This window comes from Gambusia affinis, linkage group LG04 (assembly GCF_019740435.1).
Source record: "Gambusia affinis linkage group LG04, SWU_Gaff_1.0, whole genome shotgun sequence".
Classification (NCBI taxonomy): domain Eukaryota; kingdom Metazoa; phylum Chordata; class Actinopteri; order Cyprinodontiformes; family Poeciliidae; genus Gambusia; species Gambusia affinis.
Genome location: NC_057871.1, coordinates 15502951 through 15519624, shown reverse-complemented (window position 1 = coordinate 15519624; position 16674 = coordinate 15502951). Strand labels below are relative to the sequence as shown.

General features: G+C 37.6%; 2 protein-coding genes across 7 annotated transcripts in view; one reads left to right on the top strand and one right to left on the bottom strand.

Moving 5' to 3' along the window:
- Positions 1-1112: 1112 nt before the first annotated feature.
- Positions 1113-8590, top strand: ppa2 (inorganic pyrophosphatase 2). 2 transcript variants are annotated; one of them, XM_044113177.1, is made up of 13 exons: positions 1113-1228; positions 1312-1379; positions 2247-2311; positions 2398-2439; positions 2537-2590; positions 3098-3217; positions 3629-3715; positions 3824-3950; positions 5058-5185; positions 5280-5365; positions 5452-5521; positions 7126-7165; positions 7253-8590. In XM_044113177.1, the coding sequence occupies exons 2-13, from the start codon at positions 1319-1321 to the stop codon at positions 7273-7275; spliced, it is 903 nt and encodes a 300-aa protein (XP_043969112.1). In that variant the 5' UTR covers positions 1113-1228; positions 1312-1318; the 3' UTR covers positions 7276-8590. The 2 variants fall into 2 exon arrangements, with proteins under 2 accessions (XP_043969112.1, XP_043969111.1); XM_044113176.1 differs by having other exon boundaries at positions 1127-1379.
- tet2 (tet methylcytosine dioxygenase 2) overlaps positions 7736-16674 on the bottom strand; it is a 39998-nt gene continuing 31059 nt past the window's right edge. For all 5 annotated transcript variants that reach the window (XM_044113162.1, XM_044113163.1, XM_044113164.1 and 2 more), the window contains 8 exons: positions 16572-16662; positions 16389-16482; positions 16079-16287; positions 15452-15602; positions 15272-15361; positions 14628-14765; positions 13922-14276; positions 7736-12998 (listed from right to left, as the gene is read on the bottom strand). In XM_044113162.1, coding sequence (XP_043969097.1) covers positions 11662-12998; positions 13922-14276; positions 14628-14765; positions 15272-15361; positions 15452-15602; positions 16079-16287; positions 16389-16482; positions 16572-16662 — 2465 coding nt within the window. In that variant the 3' untranslated portion in view covers positions 7736-11661. The remainder of the gene's footprint in view (positions 12999-13921; positions 14277-14627; positions 14766-15271; positions 15362-15451; positions 15603-16078; positions 16288-16388; positions 16483-16571; positions 16663-16674) is intronic.

The following is a 16674-nucleotide window of genomic DNA, read 5'->3' as shown; positions in this document are numbered from 1 at the left end:
AGAGATGTATTCTTCTAAACCCAGTTACACTATATAGGCAGACAAGGACACTTAAAAGGCCTGTTAAATCCCCAAGGCCCAAAAAAGTATCCCAAAATTCAGCTCGTAGTTCAATGTATTTAAAACCAAGATTTAGGTTGGAATCTACCTCTACAGATTTTTCTCAAAGCTCCTTTGGTGACATTTATTAAATGCATTTGAAAGATTTTGTTGAACCAGGTTTTATGGCAGCTATGTTGGCAGCTGTTTTCGTCATTTGTTTGAAGAATGACCAACTATAAAGGAGGCACATCAAGGTGAGTGGGTGGGGTGTTTGCCCAAGGTATATATACACATGTGGACTTTGATCATAATGTACTGTGGCGATTAAACATCAAAAAAAAAAAAAAAAAGAGAACAAAAGGGTAGGTTAGGGGGCGGGGGGCATTAAGGCAAAAGGACATTGTTGGCTCAGGTAGTTATTGAATATCTTGATGTGGATTATTATAGAAACAGCTATACGTCTCACTTGTAAGTGTAAAATCGTACAAGGGAAGAGTGTGACTCGATGAGAAGACTGAACTTAGCTTTTAAATTCTTTGTGCCAATGGGTTGCCACATTGGCACAGATGTTGCCAATGTAGCATTCTCTCTGCCACAACTACATCTTTGGAAGTGTAAAATCCTACAAGGCAAGAATAGCCTTGTAGGATTTTTAAGGTGCCACTACACCTTTATAGGTGTAGTTATGGCAGAAGGCCCGATAATGCAATACTTACAAATGCAATGGAGACAATAAGTTTTTCAGTAATGTAAAGCGGTATTATATTATTGTTAACACTGAACAAACAAATATATATTACTTGGCGGCTGTTCTGTTCCTGTATCCTAGCACTTTCCACTAAAATACAATGAGTTGCTGCCATGTAATTGGCTGAGTTGCTGTAACAAGCTATTAAAATGTATAAAGTGATTTGTGAATTTATTTGAATTTTGCAAGCTCTTTATCGCTTTCTGTCATCGTTGTAGTCTAAAGCTGATAGTGTTGGAGAAAGGCTTTTTATTGATTGATTGATTGATTGATTTTACAAGATCCCTTTTACTTTGAAAATGTAACCGGAAGCTTCCCTGCTATATTTCTAGGACGCATGCGGGCAGACGGGAAGCAGGAACTGACTGATCGGGGGAAAGTGTGTATATTACGATGAGATCGCAGCTGCTCCGCTCCTCGCTCGGCTGCTTGCTGACTGTATGTGGCCCGTTTCCCGCTTCTTGTATTAATAAAGCAGTCAGACAAACTGCAGTAGCTGTGCCACTTTTGTATTATTCCAGAAAAACGATGCACTATCAAACGGAGCAGAGAGGACGCCCGAATTCTCCAGACTACCGCATTTATTTTAGTAAGTTCATCTCCGCCATGATGAATGGACCCAATGTGTAACGGCATAGTTTGATTTCTGTAAAGAAAACTGGCCTGGGTCTCTTAAGTAGCCATGACTTCCGATCGAGGTAAATGTTTGTTTGGCCTTCCAGCTGCAGCCGCAGTTCTTTATGGTCGTGTTGCGTTTCCTTGACATTAGAGCCAAATGTGTAAAATTAGAAAACGTCCACAAGAACATGCGGATTCAAATTATTTACTAAGTAAAAACACAAATAAAGTTGTGTGAGTGTGTACATGTAGGCCATTATTCAAAATCCTACATGCATTTTATGCTTCCCTGTGGCTGATTTTAATAAATGAGACAGCAGGCTTCTGCAGTGTCATGCTGAGGATTTAATGCAATTTTTAAAAAAATCTTTGTTGAAGTAGGGCCGTATTGAGAGGCAGTAAAGTGGACTCTGAGAACCAGGGGATCACTAATACAAAATACTAGGTCTAATAAATCTATTTTCACATAATTAGACCAGCTTTTGTGGCTGTCAACAATTATTCCTTAAGCTACGGAGGCGACTGTTTGTTGAATAAATAAATTGTCAGCATGTCTTGTTTCTTGACTCAAAACAAGAGTCAATAGCTGAATAAGCTGTTATTGGGTTGGTAAAAGATTAGATGTTTGCTTTGGAGTATAAAGACTTTTCAACATGACAACACTGACTCATTGACAACAAAGCATTCTTACAACAACAAAGTAAATTAGCGAAGCAATTTTTCATTCTTTTTTTTTTTTTTAGCTAAATTTACTCATAATGGAATGATCTTTATGCATGCAGCTTTTGACCTCATTTGCCTTTTTTGTTGCTTATTAACAAATCTGTTTATCTCCTAGAAACCTCTGATGGCAAATACATTTCACCATTCCATGATATTCCACTTATAGCTGAGTCAGAGCAGGTATCTAGCTAACAGCTCAGCTTGTAGATTTTCTTCAAAATGTGACACTCAAACAAGAAATGACTGTGATTTTTCTTTCCCTAAAGCATGATGATGTGCCAGCAAAAAAACCTAAGGGTGAGAAGGAGGTATAATCCTGTTTAAATTCATTATCGGACTATTTTATGCAAGTGGACCTTTAATGACTCAGTTTGAGCAGTTATTGGCTGTTTTATTCACTTTCAGGTGCTGTACAACATGGTGGTTGAGGTCCCTCGGTGGTCAAATGCTAAAATGGAAGTAAGCGAAAAGCTTCTCTATATCCTCATGCATGCAGCTTATATATTTTTCATTACATGGGTTTGAAAGATGGAATAAAATTAAAACGACGACTAGTTTGAGGACATCTTTAGATGTCCCCTATCACAGTTTTCTCAAACATACATACATAAACTAGTTTATAGGCTTTCACTCTTTGATTTTATATTACATTTGAAATTATTTAGCTGTATTCCTTAGCAGGACGTTGAGTCTCATTTGTGCAAATACTCAGCAGGATAATAGGAATTACAATATTGTTGTTGAAAATTGCAACTGTAATTGTTCGACATTTTTGTTGCTAGCCCTTTTCCACAGTGGCCCTCATGAATCAAAGATGTCTGATAATAAAGCAGGTGTACGGTCATTTTCATTTCACAATTAATTCATTTGGACCCAGGCTCACAGTCTGAGTCACATCCGTCAGTGTGCATCTCTGTTGTAAATGCACGTTTTATAGAAAACAGTATTTATCACTTCTTTTTCCAGATTGCAACAAAGGAGCCACTGAATCCCATCAAACAAGACGTGAAGAAGGGAAAACTCAGATATGTGGCCAACATTTTTCCTCATAAAGGATACATTTGGAACTATGGGGGACTTCCACAGGTCAGGAGAAGTCTGCAGTGTTTCTCCAAGACGGATGCTTTAAAGTGCACAGATTTTTAGATGCTTCACTTTGTTAGGTTTTATTATTTTGAGGGTCAAGTACTTTTAAAAAAAATCTGTTACAGCAAAGATTTAGTACATTGCAAAGTTTTCAAGTTTTTCCCACTTTAGAAGAACAGAGAGGAACGTTTTGTTATAAAATGCACTCTCCTCCTTTTGTTTAAAGAAGAAAAGTACAATCCTTAAAACACCATCTCAACTGTGAAGCATGGGGTTTTATTTGTACTTATCTTAAGTACTACTTTCAAATCCAGACATTATATTGTGTATTTTGTTAGCTGCTGAATATTTGTGAGAAGATTTTGACTTTTTCATGTTCTTTACTTGCTTGTGGACTTTACCTCTATAAAGACCTGGGAGGATCCCAACCACAAAGACAAAGAAACTAACTGCTGTGGTGACAATGACCCCATTGATGTTTGTGACATCGGCACCCAGGTAAGCAGATGTCTATATACCCTGCTACTTATCTCCATGCCTATAAAAAGAAATGTGTACTTTTGGATTCTGTGTCTGATCTTTACCTGTTAAACTGTTCAACTTCAGGTTTGCTCCCCAGGTCAGGTGATCCAAGTCAAGGTTCTGGGCATCCTGGCAATGGTTGATGAGGGAGAGATGGACTGGAAGGTCATCGCCATCAATGCAAACGATCGAGACGCAGAAAAGCTCAACTGTGAGTGTCATAGGCAAAAGTTCACAACAGACACGAGGATGATTCTGGATTAAATCTGTGCTTTGCTGATCTGGAGAGCATGAGAAGATTCGCTATGGTGGAAGTTCACCTTCTTCAGTCAGGTAGACCTGAAACACGGGAGAAAGAGCTCTGTCATGAGGAGAGCCCCTATAGGTCAGAGACTGTAACAGTAGCCGTGTTAGGTTCTGGTTCTCTTCTCTTCCTCTTGATGATACGCCATGGTTTCTGTGGGGTTGATAAAGGTTGAGAACCCCTGAGTGGTCTTCTCAGGTACGAAGACCTCAGAACAGCCAGGCAGAGTCGCGCCGGGTTTGCTAATGGAAAATGAATCTGGCCGGAGCGGAATGGACCTGTTCTGTTTAGAGGTGGTCTAGTGGAAAAGCTCCTTAACTTAAATACTAAACATGGTTATCTCAAAAAGGACTTTGGCCCAGTGAGCAACAGTTCATTTTATTTTTCCATCCAAATTTCCATTATTGTTCTTGGATGAGGCACTCTGAGCAGTCAACTTTTCTAACAATAACCTTTTGTGTCTTGTGAAGGGTGTCAGTGACCATCTGCATAATTGTGTATTAGTTATCCTTTGTAATCGTCTAATGTAATGCTTTCGTTATTGTAGTAACTGTAATTTGGGGTATTTAATTGCAGAAATCCATAAAAATCTAAATTAACTTATTTAATTTCACAGTTCTGAATCTATTTAACACACATTTCGTGGTTCGAATTGAAAAACCGAATTGAATCAACTTTTTGTTCATATTCTAATATATTTCTAAGCATTTTTAATACTGAATGGTAAAGAGATGGCAAACAGCACAGACAGTAACACCACATTAGCTCTCTGTGTTTAATAGTTTCTAACCATTGAGGTTTCATTGCCAACATGGATTTATTGATATTCGGTGCCCTTTAAACATATTGTATGTGTTGTCAAGGCTTTGTTTTTTTCCACTAAGGCCAATTCTTAGAATCCTGAGAAACCTGCCTTTGTAAAATACATTTCATGTGTAAACAGATAAAATTCACTGCATCTGTTTCATGGAAACCTGAGTAATCTCCGACTCTGTCTTTCCCGCCTCCCCTCAGGTATAGAAGATGTTCGGAAGAGCCGACCAGGTCATTTGGAGGCTACCGTCGAGTGGTTCAGGAAATACAAGGTGCCCGATGGAAAGCCAGAAAACCAGTTTGGATTCAACGGGGAATTCAAAGACAAGGTCAGGTTTGCGAATAAACAGAGCACAGCAGCTGGTGGAGTGGCGCGGCAGGCTCAGGCCAAATGTGCTGAAACGGATTTCTCTCTGCTGACAGGATTTTGCTGTTGAGATCATTAAGTCCACCCATGAGCACTGGAGGGCACTTGTGCAGAAGCAAACAAATGCTGGAGGGATTGAGTGGTAAAGCAAAGCAGATGTGTATGTGCATGTGAAATGGATAACGGAAAGTTGAACTTGGATCATTTTATGTATTTTCTTTTTCTCAGCAAGAACGTGTCCTGCTGTAACAGTCCTTTCCAGTTCAGCGCCGATGAGGCCAGAGCCGTCGTTCAGTCGGTGAGAGCTTCAACAAACGCTTATGGCCGCAACAGTGGTAGATAGATCTGGTTATAAAATTAATATCAAATCACCTTTGCCATAGATATCAAATAAATTTTGTAATTTTGCTACAAAATTAATTGTAGCAAAAGAAAGTAACTATTCTTTTCCAGAGTAGAAACTTAATGGAGTATAATTAAGTGCACCAGTTTAATTAAAAAATATAGAGTCAAAATTATACACACAGGTTCAAATATATACTTTCTGTTATGTTAAACCCTTATTCCAAATTGTATTAAATTAATCTCTTTGTACAAAATTCTGATCTTAAACTGGGTCTAAGCTGCAGAGGAAAGTTGAAATAAAGTAAAGTAAGCAAATCTCTGACTCTGCAAGGAAAACATCACTCAGTCCGTGATGCTGAGTCCTTTATGAGAAGCTAAAGAGTTTTTGAAGTGGAGCAGATCTAAGTAATGCTAGATGCTATGAAAAATCTGTAAAATGGCACTATGCCACTCTCTGAAAGTCAGACACCAATGTGGATATTGTATTTAACATTTTAAAGAACCCGTGTGTAGTAAAAGCAAACTAACATAGAGCAGTTTGCAGTTTATTATTTTGTAATATATTCTTCTGAATATTCTAAAAGCTATGTTAAAAAAAAAATCTTGAAATGTGAGTCTGGAAAAATATTGAATTTTGAACATATATGAACTCTGGCACTTTACCCAATCTGTGCTTTTCTAATCCCTTTGTCCCTCAGCTTAATGCTGCCACTGTCATTCTTCATAGTTGGAGCAGAGTTTTGTTGTTTAGAAGCCTCTCCTTGATTCCTTCCCCCACACTCGTCTCTCAAAGTGATTAAAAAGCTCAACCCTGGGCTTCTCTGACCGTGTGCACCTTTCACCCGAAGGCTTTCAGCTTCTCCCTGTGATGCACATTTCAGCCAGCAGGTGTCTCATAGTAGAAATCTTTACAGTGTTTATGTTAAAACTTCACTGTGGTGAATGAGTGGTGTTACAGCAGCTCTTCAGTTTGAAAGGTTTCAGCCTTTCTGTTTCCTGCAGGTGGTGTTTCTTTTCATGGAGGACAGGAGTTTGGATCCGATGATTTGATTAGATTAGTTTTGTTTTGACAACAATCCCAGACATACTTCCATACTGTTTTTGGAATGGCAAGAACACATTAACCTTAGGTCTCTGGAACTCCTGAATCTTTATGAACCCTACAAGAAACCAGGCTAGTGGCAGAAAAACCAACTAATTCTATCAAAATGTCCAAACATCCAGAGAGAAAGTAGTTGATGTTTTCAAAATGCAAACAGTTTCTCTGCAGACATTTAACTTGACATTAGTGGTGACATATGCTGATATTTAAGCCTGTATGTTTAATTTTGACTAGGAATGGATTAAACAAAATCAACAACAAATTTGAACTTTTACATGCAAGTCATGTTTTTAATAATCTTTGCAACCTGGAATAGATGATTAAGAAAGTACTTCATCCTCCAAAGGAATGACATCCATACTCTTGGGAGTATGTGAACATCTGGGAGGCGGGGGACAGTAAATCCGACTTGAAATCTAATTTAGTAATCCGCATCTCAATGACTCCACTTTCAGGCTCCTGCTTTTGGTAGTGCACATCCTGTGTCTGCAGAAGGTAAGCAGAAAATAATTTCATCTGTCAAACTCATGTTCAGTGCTTAAATTTCTGATTTCATCCCAAATATCTTCTCGTCTCCTGCAGTGGACAAATGGCATTTCGTATAAAGTTCTAAAGTTCCCTTGGAAACATCAGATCATCTTAACATGAAGTGAAGTATTATGTGTCCTGCTGCTTTTTCTTGTATGCAGGCAGATTTATTTTCTATACGTACTTGCAATGGCATGACATATATAAACTGTATGGGCCAACAGAGACATGCAACACTTGTGTTTTTGGGTGATGGTATTTTCCTTTTAATCAAACAACTAAGTTGGTTGTTCACTGGGGTATATTTGTTGGTAATACGTGGAGTAAAGTGCGTACTCACCTGAGAACAGATACCAGAAATTGGATTGTTTTTTTTTTTCAGCTACACACATTTTGTATACAGCAAGAATATGTTTCTAATATTGGATAAATAATAAAAAAACAACAATCTGAACTTGGCTTCTGTGCAGCTTTTTTATTGTCCAGTTGAAGAACTTTATTCACCTTAAGAGGGTGGAAAAAAATGAAGCTAGTTGCTTTAAATAAATATAAGTTTTATTAAAAAAAGGGAACACCCACATGTCGGCAACATCAGGAATGATACAATTAACAGCTTTCAAATAAACTGCATCCAGTACATTAGAATACTTACAGTATTAACAGCCAACCTCATTTTATTGTTTTTAGCATACCGAACTTCGAGAACTTGGGCAAATTTTTTATTTATTTTTTTAACCTTTTTTTCTTTTTTTTTTTCTTTTTTTAGTGTCTAACTGCAAAAAGACCAAGTGTGTACAAACAGCTGGCTTAACCTCGCTGAGTTCAGCACATAAAATGTACAGGTTAAGTCAGGAAAGTCATTCAAGTAAAGTTGACTCACTCAGAAACACTCTGAAGCATCTTCAAGTATGGCTATGCTTTAAACCCGCTTCTGGTGCCTCGGCTTTCTCGTCGACAACCTGCTACTGTAGCTGGGTCCTGTACAATGATATCCAACCTTTTTTTTTTATTTAATATTCTGAAGATTCGCTTTACAAAAACCATTATAAACCAGAGCCTCTAAAGAACTGAGCTAGCTTCTATAACTGTAAACATTGCTGGGAAAGTGAGTGTAGTATTTACAAAATAATAATAAAAACTTCCTGGATAATCCATTATCATTTCATTTCATTCACCTTGAAAAGCTCCAGTTATTAATTTTTTAAAATTTATTTTAAAGGTCATATATGTGGAGCCAAGGGTCTATTTGACAATAAAAAGAGCCTAATGCGAATATCAGTGAGTTGTACTCCTGCAATACAAATTCTTGCTATGTACAATGTAACATAATTTATCTCTTCTTTTTAAACACATGTACAATTTGTTTAAATAAAACATTTTTTTTTTTTTTTTTACTACATCTTTACGAAAAAATAAATGAAGTGCTTTCAAAGAAATCAATATGTGAAAGAATTGGGGAGAGTTTTTGTTAAAGTTGGACTGATATTCAGTTAAATTGCCATAATTAAGTGGAAGAAATAATTAAGTTGCTCAGTGGTTATAAATTAAATTTACTAACATGTGGGCGCAAAACGTGCAGTCATATTAATCACCGCTGTGGTCAATCTGTAGCAAAGGCAAACAGATTGCTTTAACTTAGTCAATATTTTCCCTTTTGTCAACTGAGTGCATATATGTTGATTAATTTAGAAGAAAATACCCTCTCACTAGCTGAAATAGAAATTTTGCAGGATAGCATCTGTTTTTCATTTGAACTTATGTGAAATCTATTAAACAAGAACACAATCAGGATTCAGAATGAGTCCCTGACTGTTAAAAAAAATAAAAAATGGTTTGATGAACACAGATTTTCAAAAGATGCACACATAATTAGTTTAAAATGTCCCTGATTTTACAGTAATGTTAAAAGTTCAACTAATACGTTCAAAGCACACTGAAAGTAAAAACAAGAGCTTCCTTTTGCCTTTTGGTGGCCTAATATTGTGAAAGTAGCACACAAACAATGATCGATATGTAATAATCCTATTGCCGAGCTAGTTTTGAGGTATGACAGGTTTACGCTGTACATCATTTATAAGCCTTTTCATTTCGTCAAAAGTTTCACATTGTACATTTATCCTAGGCTGAATAGCACCTTGTTAAAATTAATCAGTTGAAACCTAAAGAAACACAATGACACCCGGCATAATTTACAACATAAATCCCAAAAGTCCAATATGGGTAATTAACTTACTGTACAAATCTCACCTGTCCATCTTAATTCGATCACAACAGCAAGTCAGCTGCCCTCTGACACTGAGCTTACCCTGTTTTGTGTTCCTCAGTGTATAAAAGCACATTTACTGAGCACCACAGACATAAAACTACATGTAATATTCACAAGCCAGGATATTTGGAGAATCTACAGTAAGGAGTTATAAAAACAGTCACAAAAAACAGCAAAGCAAACCTGCTAAAAACTAAAGAGAAAATATATATATTTATATATATATATATATATTTCTGTCCCCAAAATGTTTAGAATGCACCACATAAATGGCTCAATTTTACAGTATAAATTACACCAGATAGTGATAAAAGCACCAATAAAATGACAAGTTTCTTTCCAGATACTTGAACTAAATACAACAGATGCATCTCCATAAATTACAATATTATTGGGAATTATATCAATTCAAAACATGAGACTCATAAATTCATTTTGACAGTTTGACATATCACAGTTTTCTGTTACTTCAAGTTGCTATGGCTGCCTGCAAATAAAAACATGAAATAAAATTCATCTTCTCCTACATAAGACCAATGAAAAAGGTTTTTAAAATAGATATGGATATAAAATGGCTTACACAATCATGGTATGTACTGCTGACTTGGTATCAGAGAGCAATGAGTTATTTGGCCTGATTTCTTTCCTTACTTTGTTGTAACTACTCCAATAATAATAATAACAATAATAATCATAATAAAACATATTACTGATGTTCTCAAAAAGTATTAAACATGTTTTAAATGACTATATGGCTATAAGAGTGTATAAGAAAAGCCTCACAAGTACAAATATTTCTCTCAAGATAAAACTTTTACATAACACTTCATTACATGGGTACATTAAGTAGTGCAGCTGTATTACCAAAAAGCACAACACAATGACTACATTTATTCAAAATGAGCATCGTGAAACCAAAAATAAGGAGAAAGAGCAAATGAACGATCTCAAACGCGCTGTTAGATTTTAAGGTTTGCTACAATCAATACTAAGACCTTAAAATGATCATTAGATCTTTTATTATGAGACTTTTTACAATTACTTATATAACTGCTCCAATATTAATTGATGTAAAGTTGAGAGGAAGGAAAACGTTCAGTAAACTCTTGAGATTCAATGTCAATTTTCAATTCAGTGATGATTTGAGGACCCAAGTCATCTGTTGGTTTGGCTCAACTGTGTTTTATCAAGTCCAAAGTCAGTACTGCCATGAGTCCCTTCCTGCTTTTCTTTAAGGAGATGCTCACAGATCTAAAACCCATAGACAACCTGTGGAGTATTATCACCAGAAGCACCAAACAAGAAGAAAAGCTGGAGGCTGTTATTTAAGTAAGCACCTCAGTAGAGCCATTGGTCTAATCAGCATATTGCACCACTGTACTGATGCAGAAATTTATGCAAAAAGCCTCGACAAAGACATACTTTTATATAGACCCAGATTTCAATATGAAAAAACCTTTTGATTGTTTTTTTTTTATGAAGAAAAGCTAAGAAGCTAATAAATTAGTTTTCATTTGCAGTAAGCCACAATCACTGAAAGCAACAGAAATAAACACTTCAGATACACCACTCTGTAATGGACCTATTAAATGGGTTGAACTGCTTTGCTCTGAATTGCTAAAATACATTACATTTTTGAAGGTATTCTAATTTACTGAGATGCACCTGTATATAATTGCTATACAGCATGATTGTAATTTTTAATTTAACGTCTGAAACATTAAAATCAAAATTTAAAAAAGTGCTCTTAGAAACACTGACTTCTTAAAAATGATGGATGATGTCGGGTGATTTTAGACAGTTACCAGTAGATGAACTGTGAGTCTCTTGCAGAGTGTATTCTGGTTTTAGTGTGAAGGCATTTGAAAGTGGTGATAAGCATACTTTTCAGCACCGTGAGTCTTAGACTTTTGAAAGTCAGTGTTTTATGCAAATATTAGAAACTTTGTAAGAAAAATAAAGCCACCATTAAAAGAAACTTTGTTTCCAGCTGAATAAGTTCCTTGTGTGTTAGACTGAAAGCACCACTGTTTTTCTGGTATTGCAATAGTTACCTCAGTAGGATCAACTAGTAAAGCTCGGTTGTGTGAGAGTTGAGAAACATAGCACATTTGTTTTTCCATCACAAGGTCACCGATAGTGATTTGATGCATGTGGTTTGGGTTGCAGCACCTTCAAGTTCCCTAGGGGTTGTTTTCTACACAAACTGACTGTAAGGCCCTGTGACCTTGGTGAATGCATATGGAGTTGTGATGACGTGAGTATTAGTTGTGAACGATGATGATGATCCTTCCATTAGTGCCTTTATGAAACGCTTGTATGGAGGTTCTCCTGTGGTCTCTGAAGACTCTGAATGCTCCCGCTTCCCCCCCTTCTTGTTGCTCTTGCTCGGAGTCCCTTCCCCGCCATTCCTCTCAGCCTCTTCCTCCTTCTCGCGAGCCTTTTCTGCCATCTTAGCTTCCCACATGGCCAGCCCATGCTTTGCCTCATTCAGATTCTTGTGCTGGTAGAAGACAAGGGAAATGCGTGTTGGGTGGTTGCGGTCTGGGTTTTTGAGGGGTGTTGTGGCATGTAGCTCTCGTTTTGCACACTCAATGAGTACAGAGCCATGACTTGGAGCTACAGCCACACCACCAATCTCAGGATCCAAGAAGTTGTGCTCGTTGTCTGACCACATTTCTGGTTTTTGGGGGGTGGTGGGTGTCTGAGGCGTTCCAGGCTCCGACTTAATATTGGAAGCTATATGTCCACCATTGAGAAGACCCAACCCTGACTGTGTTTCAGGGTTTAAACAGCCACTGCTGATTTGAGCTGGGAGCATCTGTGGATTAGGCATGGCCACGTCTGTATTAAGTTGCATAGGGAAGGAATCACGGCCTGGAATGTGTGGACTCTGAGGCAAGTATGAACTTGGGTATTCCCCAAACTGATTGGCTTTACTTACGGTAAGTGCATAATCCATGCCACCATGAACAGAAGGTGCTCCTGTTAGGGTATCAATGAACCGGGCATCTGAGGTTCTGTTGTTGCCAAAAGGACCATAATGTCTCATGGGCTGAGGTGGACGCATGGCACTGTAACCATTGACTTGGAAGCCTGGTTGACTGTACCTAGATGGATAATTGAGCTCAAAGCGTTGTTGGACACCATACTGCTGCTCAGGGAAAAACGCTGGCCGCTGTTGGCGATAAGCGTCCAGCTGATTTTGGTTTGGTGCATAGAACTGATGGTAACTTTCAACAGGCATTCCTCCGTTACATTGGTGACCTGGTTGTGGACGATTTGGCCCATTCATATATGAGTTTGGAAGTGAAGAGAGGAAATGGCTGGCTGGTGTTGATGGCTGAGCGGTGTACATGCTTCCTGACTTTGGAGAGCCTGGAAAAGAGCCAGGACTGGTAGAGAACCTTGGGAGTGCAGTGTTGGGTGAGGAAAGGTATGGGGGGCACATGGCCTGTGGTTGCTGAATTTGCTGCTGCATGACCCCAAGGGGATATGATGGGTGACCTGACTGAAGGGGGGCTCCCACAGCACCTAGAAAACAAAAGACCAAAGAAGACAAAAACTTATGAAAACAAATTGATTTCATGTCACATTATACCAAGCAGTTTTTTTAACTAGATAGTGCTGTGAAAAAGTATTTGACTCCTTAGAGAGTATCCCTGTTTTGTAGTAATATTAGTTTTTAAATTACTTTTTTTTTTTTTTAACCACAGGTAAAAATAAATCTGACCCTACGTAAAAAAGCAATCAGAAATCTTTTACATTACTGGAAGGAATTTTATTACTAATATTATTTAAAGCTGTGTCCAATTTCCACGTGAAGAATCATTATACGACTAAAATGTTTTTGAATATTAGTTGTTTTGCAAATTCCGCTTATGTCTTTAACCTGTTTTTTCTCTAGCAAAATGAGGTGTCCGTTTAAGGGACAGTTCTTGTACACACCGCTCTAATAACATTGGTCTGTTTCTTCAGTGCTCAGCTCATTTGTGTGCTCTCATATTCTGGTTAATTGTGGTTGATACTTCAGGTCTTTGATCAGTTGTCAGTAGTCACACTTTGTGTAGTCAGATTGTTGGTCACAGGGATGGTTTTTCTTTTCTAATATATTGGTTGTTTTTGTTAAGTTCATTTGCCAGTCTACTGTTTCCACTTTGAGCCAAACTCTTGTTTTGGAGTTGGAACGATTGAAAGTTGCTTCTACTAAACGATTATATGCAGGGACAGGTGTAAGGTTTGTTTTTATCCTGACTTCAAAGATGAGGGGGAGTCTGGGTACACCACGACAACACAGGGTGGGGCATAAATACAGTGGTTAGGAACACAATTTTAATATCACAATATCAATTGCATATCGCAGTTAAGCTCACATTAATCTAAAATGAATTTTAGGTCATATTACATATTTTACAATGGGAGTTTCCCAAAAAAGTCTTTATAAAATGTTACTCTACCTGTAAATGGAGTGCTCTGGACAGTGTTCTCATAAGTGCCAGCCTTTGACTTGGCCAAAAGGGCCTTTTCTGCCTTATCATTTGAGCTTTCCAGCATGGCATTCTTGTTGGCAGCCGCTTTTCTCGCATCCAGTTTCTTCTGCCGGCAAGACTTGGCGGGTTCTGCAAGCATGCGCACCTGACGACGGAAGGCACTGAGGACTTGAATGGCCCCTGATTTTATTTTTTCCTGCTGGCCCTCTTCACTGCCAAACTCGTCAGTGCTAGAAGCCTTGTAAAGAGGTAAGACGTGGAGCTGCTCATCTTCTGGTATCTTTCCAATTTCTCGATTATCCTCCCTCGTTAATGTGCACACCTGGAAAAAAAGGTACATGCCAGAATGAGTTAAATGCAGCTTTATTTGGATTACATACAGGTGCACTCCACATATTATATAGATTACATTTCTTTTATTTATACTATGGATATTATTCAGGGTCTTTTGTTTGGTATCTCAGAATTTCTTTTGGAAAAAAAGTTGAAAACTGAGAAAAATTTTCTTTCTACTTTGCAATTATCCCCAACTATGTGTTGACCTAGAAACAAAAATGCCAATAAAAATATTTAGATTTATAGTTGCAACAAGAGGAGATGTGACAATATTATGGGAGCATGAGTATTTTGACAAGGGAGTGTAAAAACATGTTTCCTAGGTTCCCACACTTACCACAGTGCTTCCTCCCTGCATGTTGTGGAGGTCTCTATGAGCATGGGCACAAAAATCCAAACATGCAGTCACTCCGGAGAAAGGCCGTCCCTCCTTGATCCCCAAACGACAATCTGGGGCCCTGTGCTCATGTTCTACCTACGGACAATACAAAGAGAAAATACAAAAACTCAAAACCTTACAAAAGCCCTGTCAGAAATGCAAGAACTGTCTAATCTGTCTAATGTTTTCTTTGTGCAGATGATATTCACACACAATCCTTCAGACGTGTAGATTCCGTCATGCTATTATCAAATCTGATCCTTTTTAAGACACATGGAGGAGAAAAAAAAAAAGATCTTGTAGAATGTTCACTTGCAGCCTTTCCCACAGACAAATCAACTATGGTGCACTCTTTTTATGGTCATATTAAGATTTTTTTTTGCACCTCCTTATTTTACTAAGTGCCCTCAATAAAGTCAGAAAGTACAAATTTCATAACATTACTTAGAAATGATGGTCTAATAATAATTTAAAAGACTGCTAGCTTTTGCTTATTTGATCTGAGGATCAACTGTCTCATTAATGTGCACATATATTATTTTAGTAGATAAATAGGAAATTATTTTATGTACTGAGGTTTTATAATACCAAGATATACTCACCTGGTTACCATAGGCTTCGGGGGCCATAATTTTATACAAAGGAGCCAGTAATGTTGCCAAATTCTGAAAACTTTTCTCAATATTCTCTTCCTAAAAAACAGAATGTTTAACATCACGTTAAATATAAGTGTTTTTAACTTGGCTACAGCCATGAGCCTCAACATAATTTGTATTAAATACCTCTCTGACATCATCTCCTACTAGCTTAAACTTCCTTGGGATTTTGCTTCGGGCAAACTTGCAGCCATTATAGTACATGCTCCAAGAGCAGCCAAAAGAGAAAGACGCGCCGCTGGCTTCAGGATTAAAACCCTGGCATGCACAGGTCCTCCTGAAAGTGTACAGGTAACATATCTCTGTTAAACCAACTAGAAAGAGTTGACAAAACAAACTTAGCTAAAGTACTTTGAATAACAGGATAGATTTACACTGTGGACGTATATCTTGAACATAATGGATTTCTGATATTTAAGTCTGACAGGTGTATTCAAAACAACTTAATATCAAGAAGTTATTTTATTTAAATAATTCAGTTAGAAAAAATATATATGGACTCATTAAGTACAGTGATGTATTCAAGCATTTATTTTTTTAATTTAGGTGACTTTCAGCCAATGAAAACCCAAGATTTAGTTTGTTAGAAGATTTTAATATAACACAAAGGATCAGCAGTACAGTATGTTCATGTACTGTACTGTATATGTACTCAAAACATTGAGGTTCATTTTGCATCAATTATTGCATCAATGCAGTATGACATGGATTTAATTATAAGACACTTCTGAGTACGGCAATGCTGTAACTTACTCCTCATTGAAAGCACAGCGTCTCTGTGTATGAGCTCCATGTTTTGTTAGAGTTTCACTCAGCTCGAGGTAGAGGCGGTCAGCCAAGCTGGGCTGGATGCCTTCCCAAACCAGAATTACAATTATGATGCAGGCAGTGTCACATCTGTGACCAGTACGCTCACGCACCAAAACCAGTAGCTTTTCCTCTACACTGGATCGCCGAATCACCTGAAACAGAGCACACACAGGTATCAAAGAAATATTTAAGGGCAGCCAATTTATCAGATTACAAATAAAATACAAAAAAATAAATTAAAAAATCTTCTGACCCATTTGGCTATGGGGCATCCTTGTGTACTTTTCCCCTCCTTGCCGGTGTAAATTACTTTCTCAATCCTGATGGCTCGCCCAGTGATGCCAGATCTTCAAAACATAATAAAACGTCAAGAAAAAACAAACAAAAGTTGTAAAATATTGTCAGCTTTCTAATGCTCTATTAATTTGTGGATTACCTTTTCTCCATCAGCTCTCGAATGCCAGCGACAGTAGGTGCTGAGCCCAAATGAGTGTAATATGGACCTTCATCCTTCTCAATGATTTGATCTAAATTAAATA

Bases quoted from the DNA above. Each gene is read 5' to 3' on its own strand.
- ppa2 (XM_044113176.1), top strand. From the start codon at position 1,184: ATGAGATCGCAGCTGCTCCGCTCCTCGCTCGGCTGCTTGCTGACTGTA. The intron at 1,380-2,246 runs GTAAGTTCATCT...TTTATCTCCTAG, and splicing joins AGACTACCGCATTTATTTTA to AAACCTCTGATGGCAAATAC. The intron at 5,366-5,451 runs GTAAAGCAAAGC...TCTTTTTCTCAG, and splicing joins AATGCTGGAGGGATTGAGTG to CAAGAACGTGTCCTGCTGTA.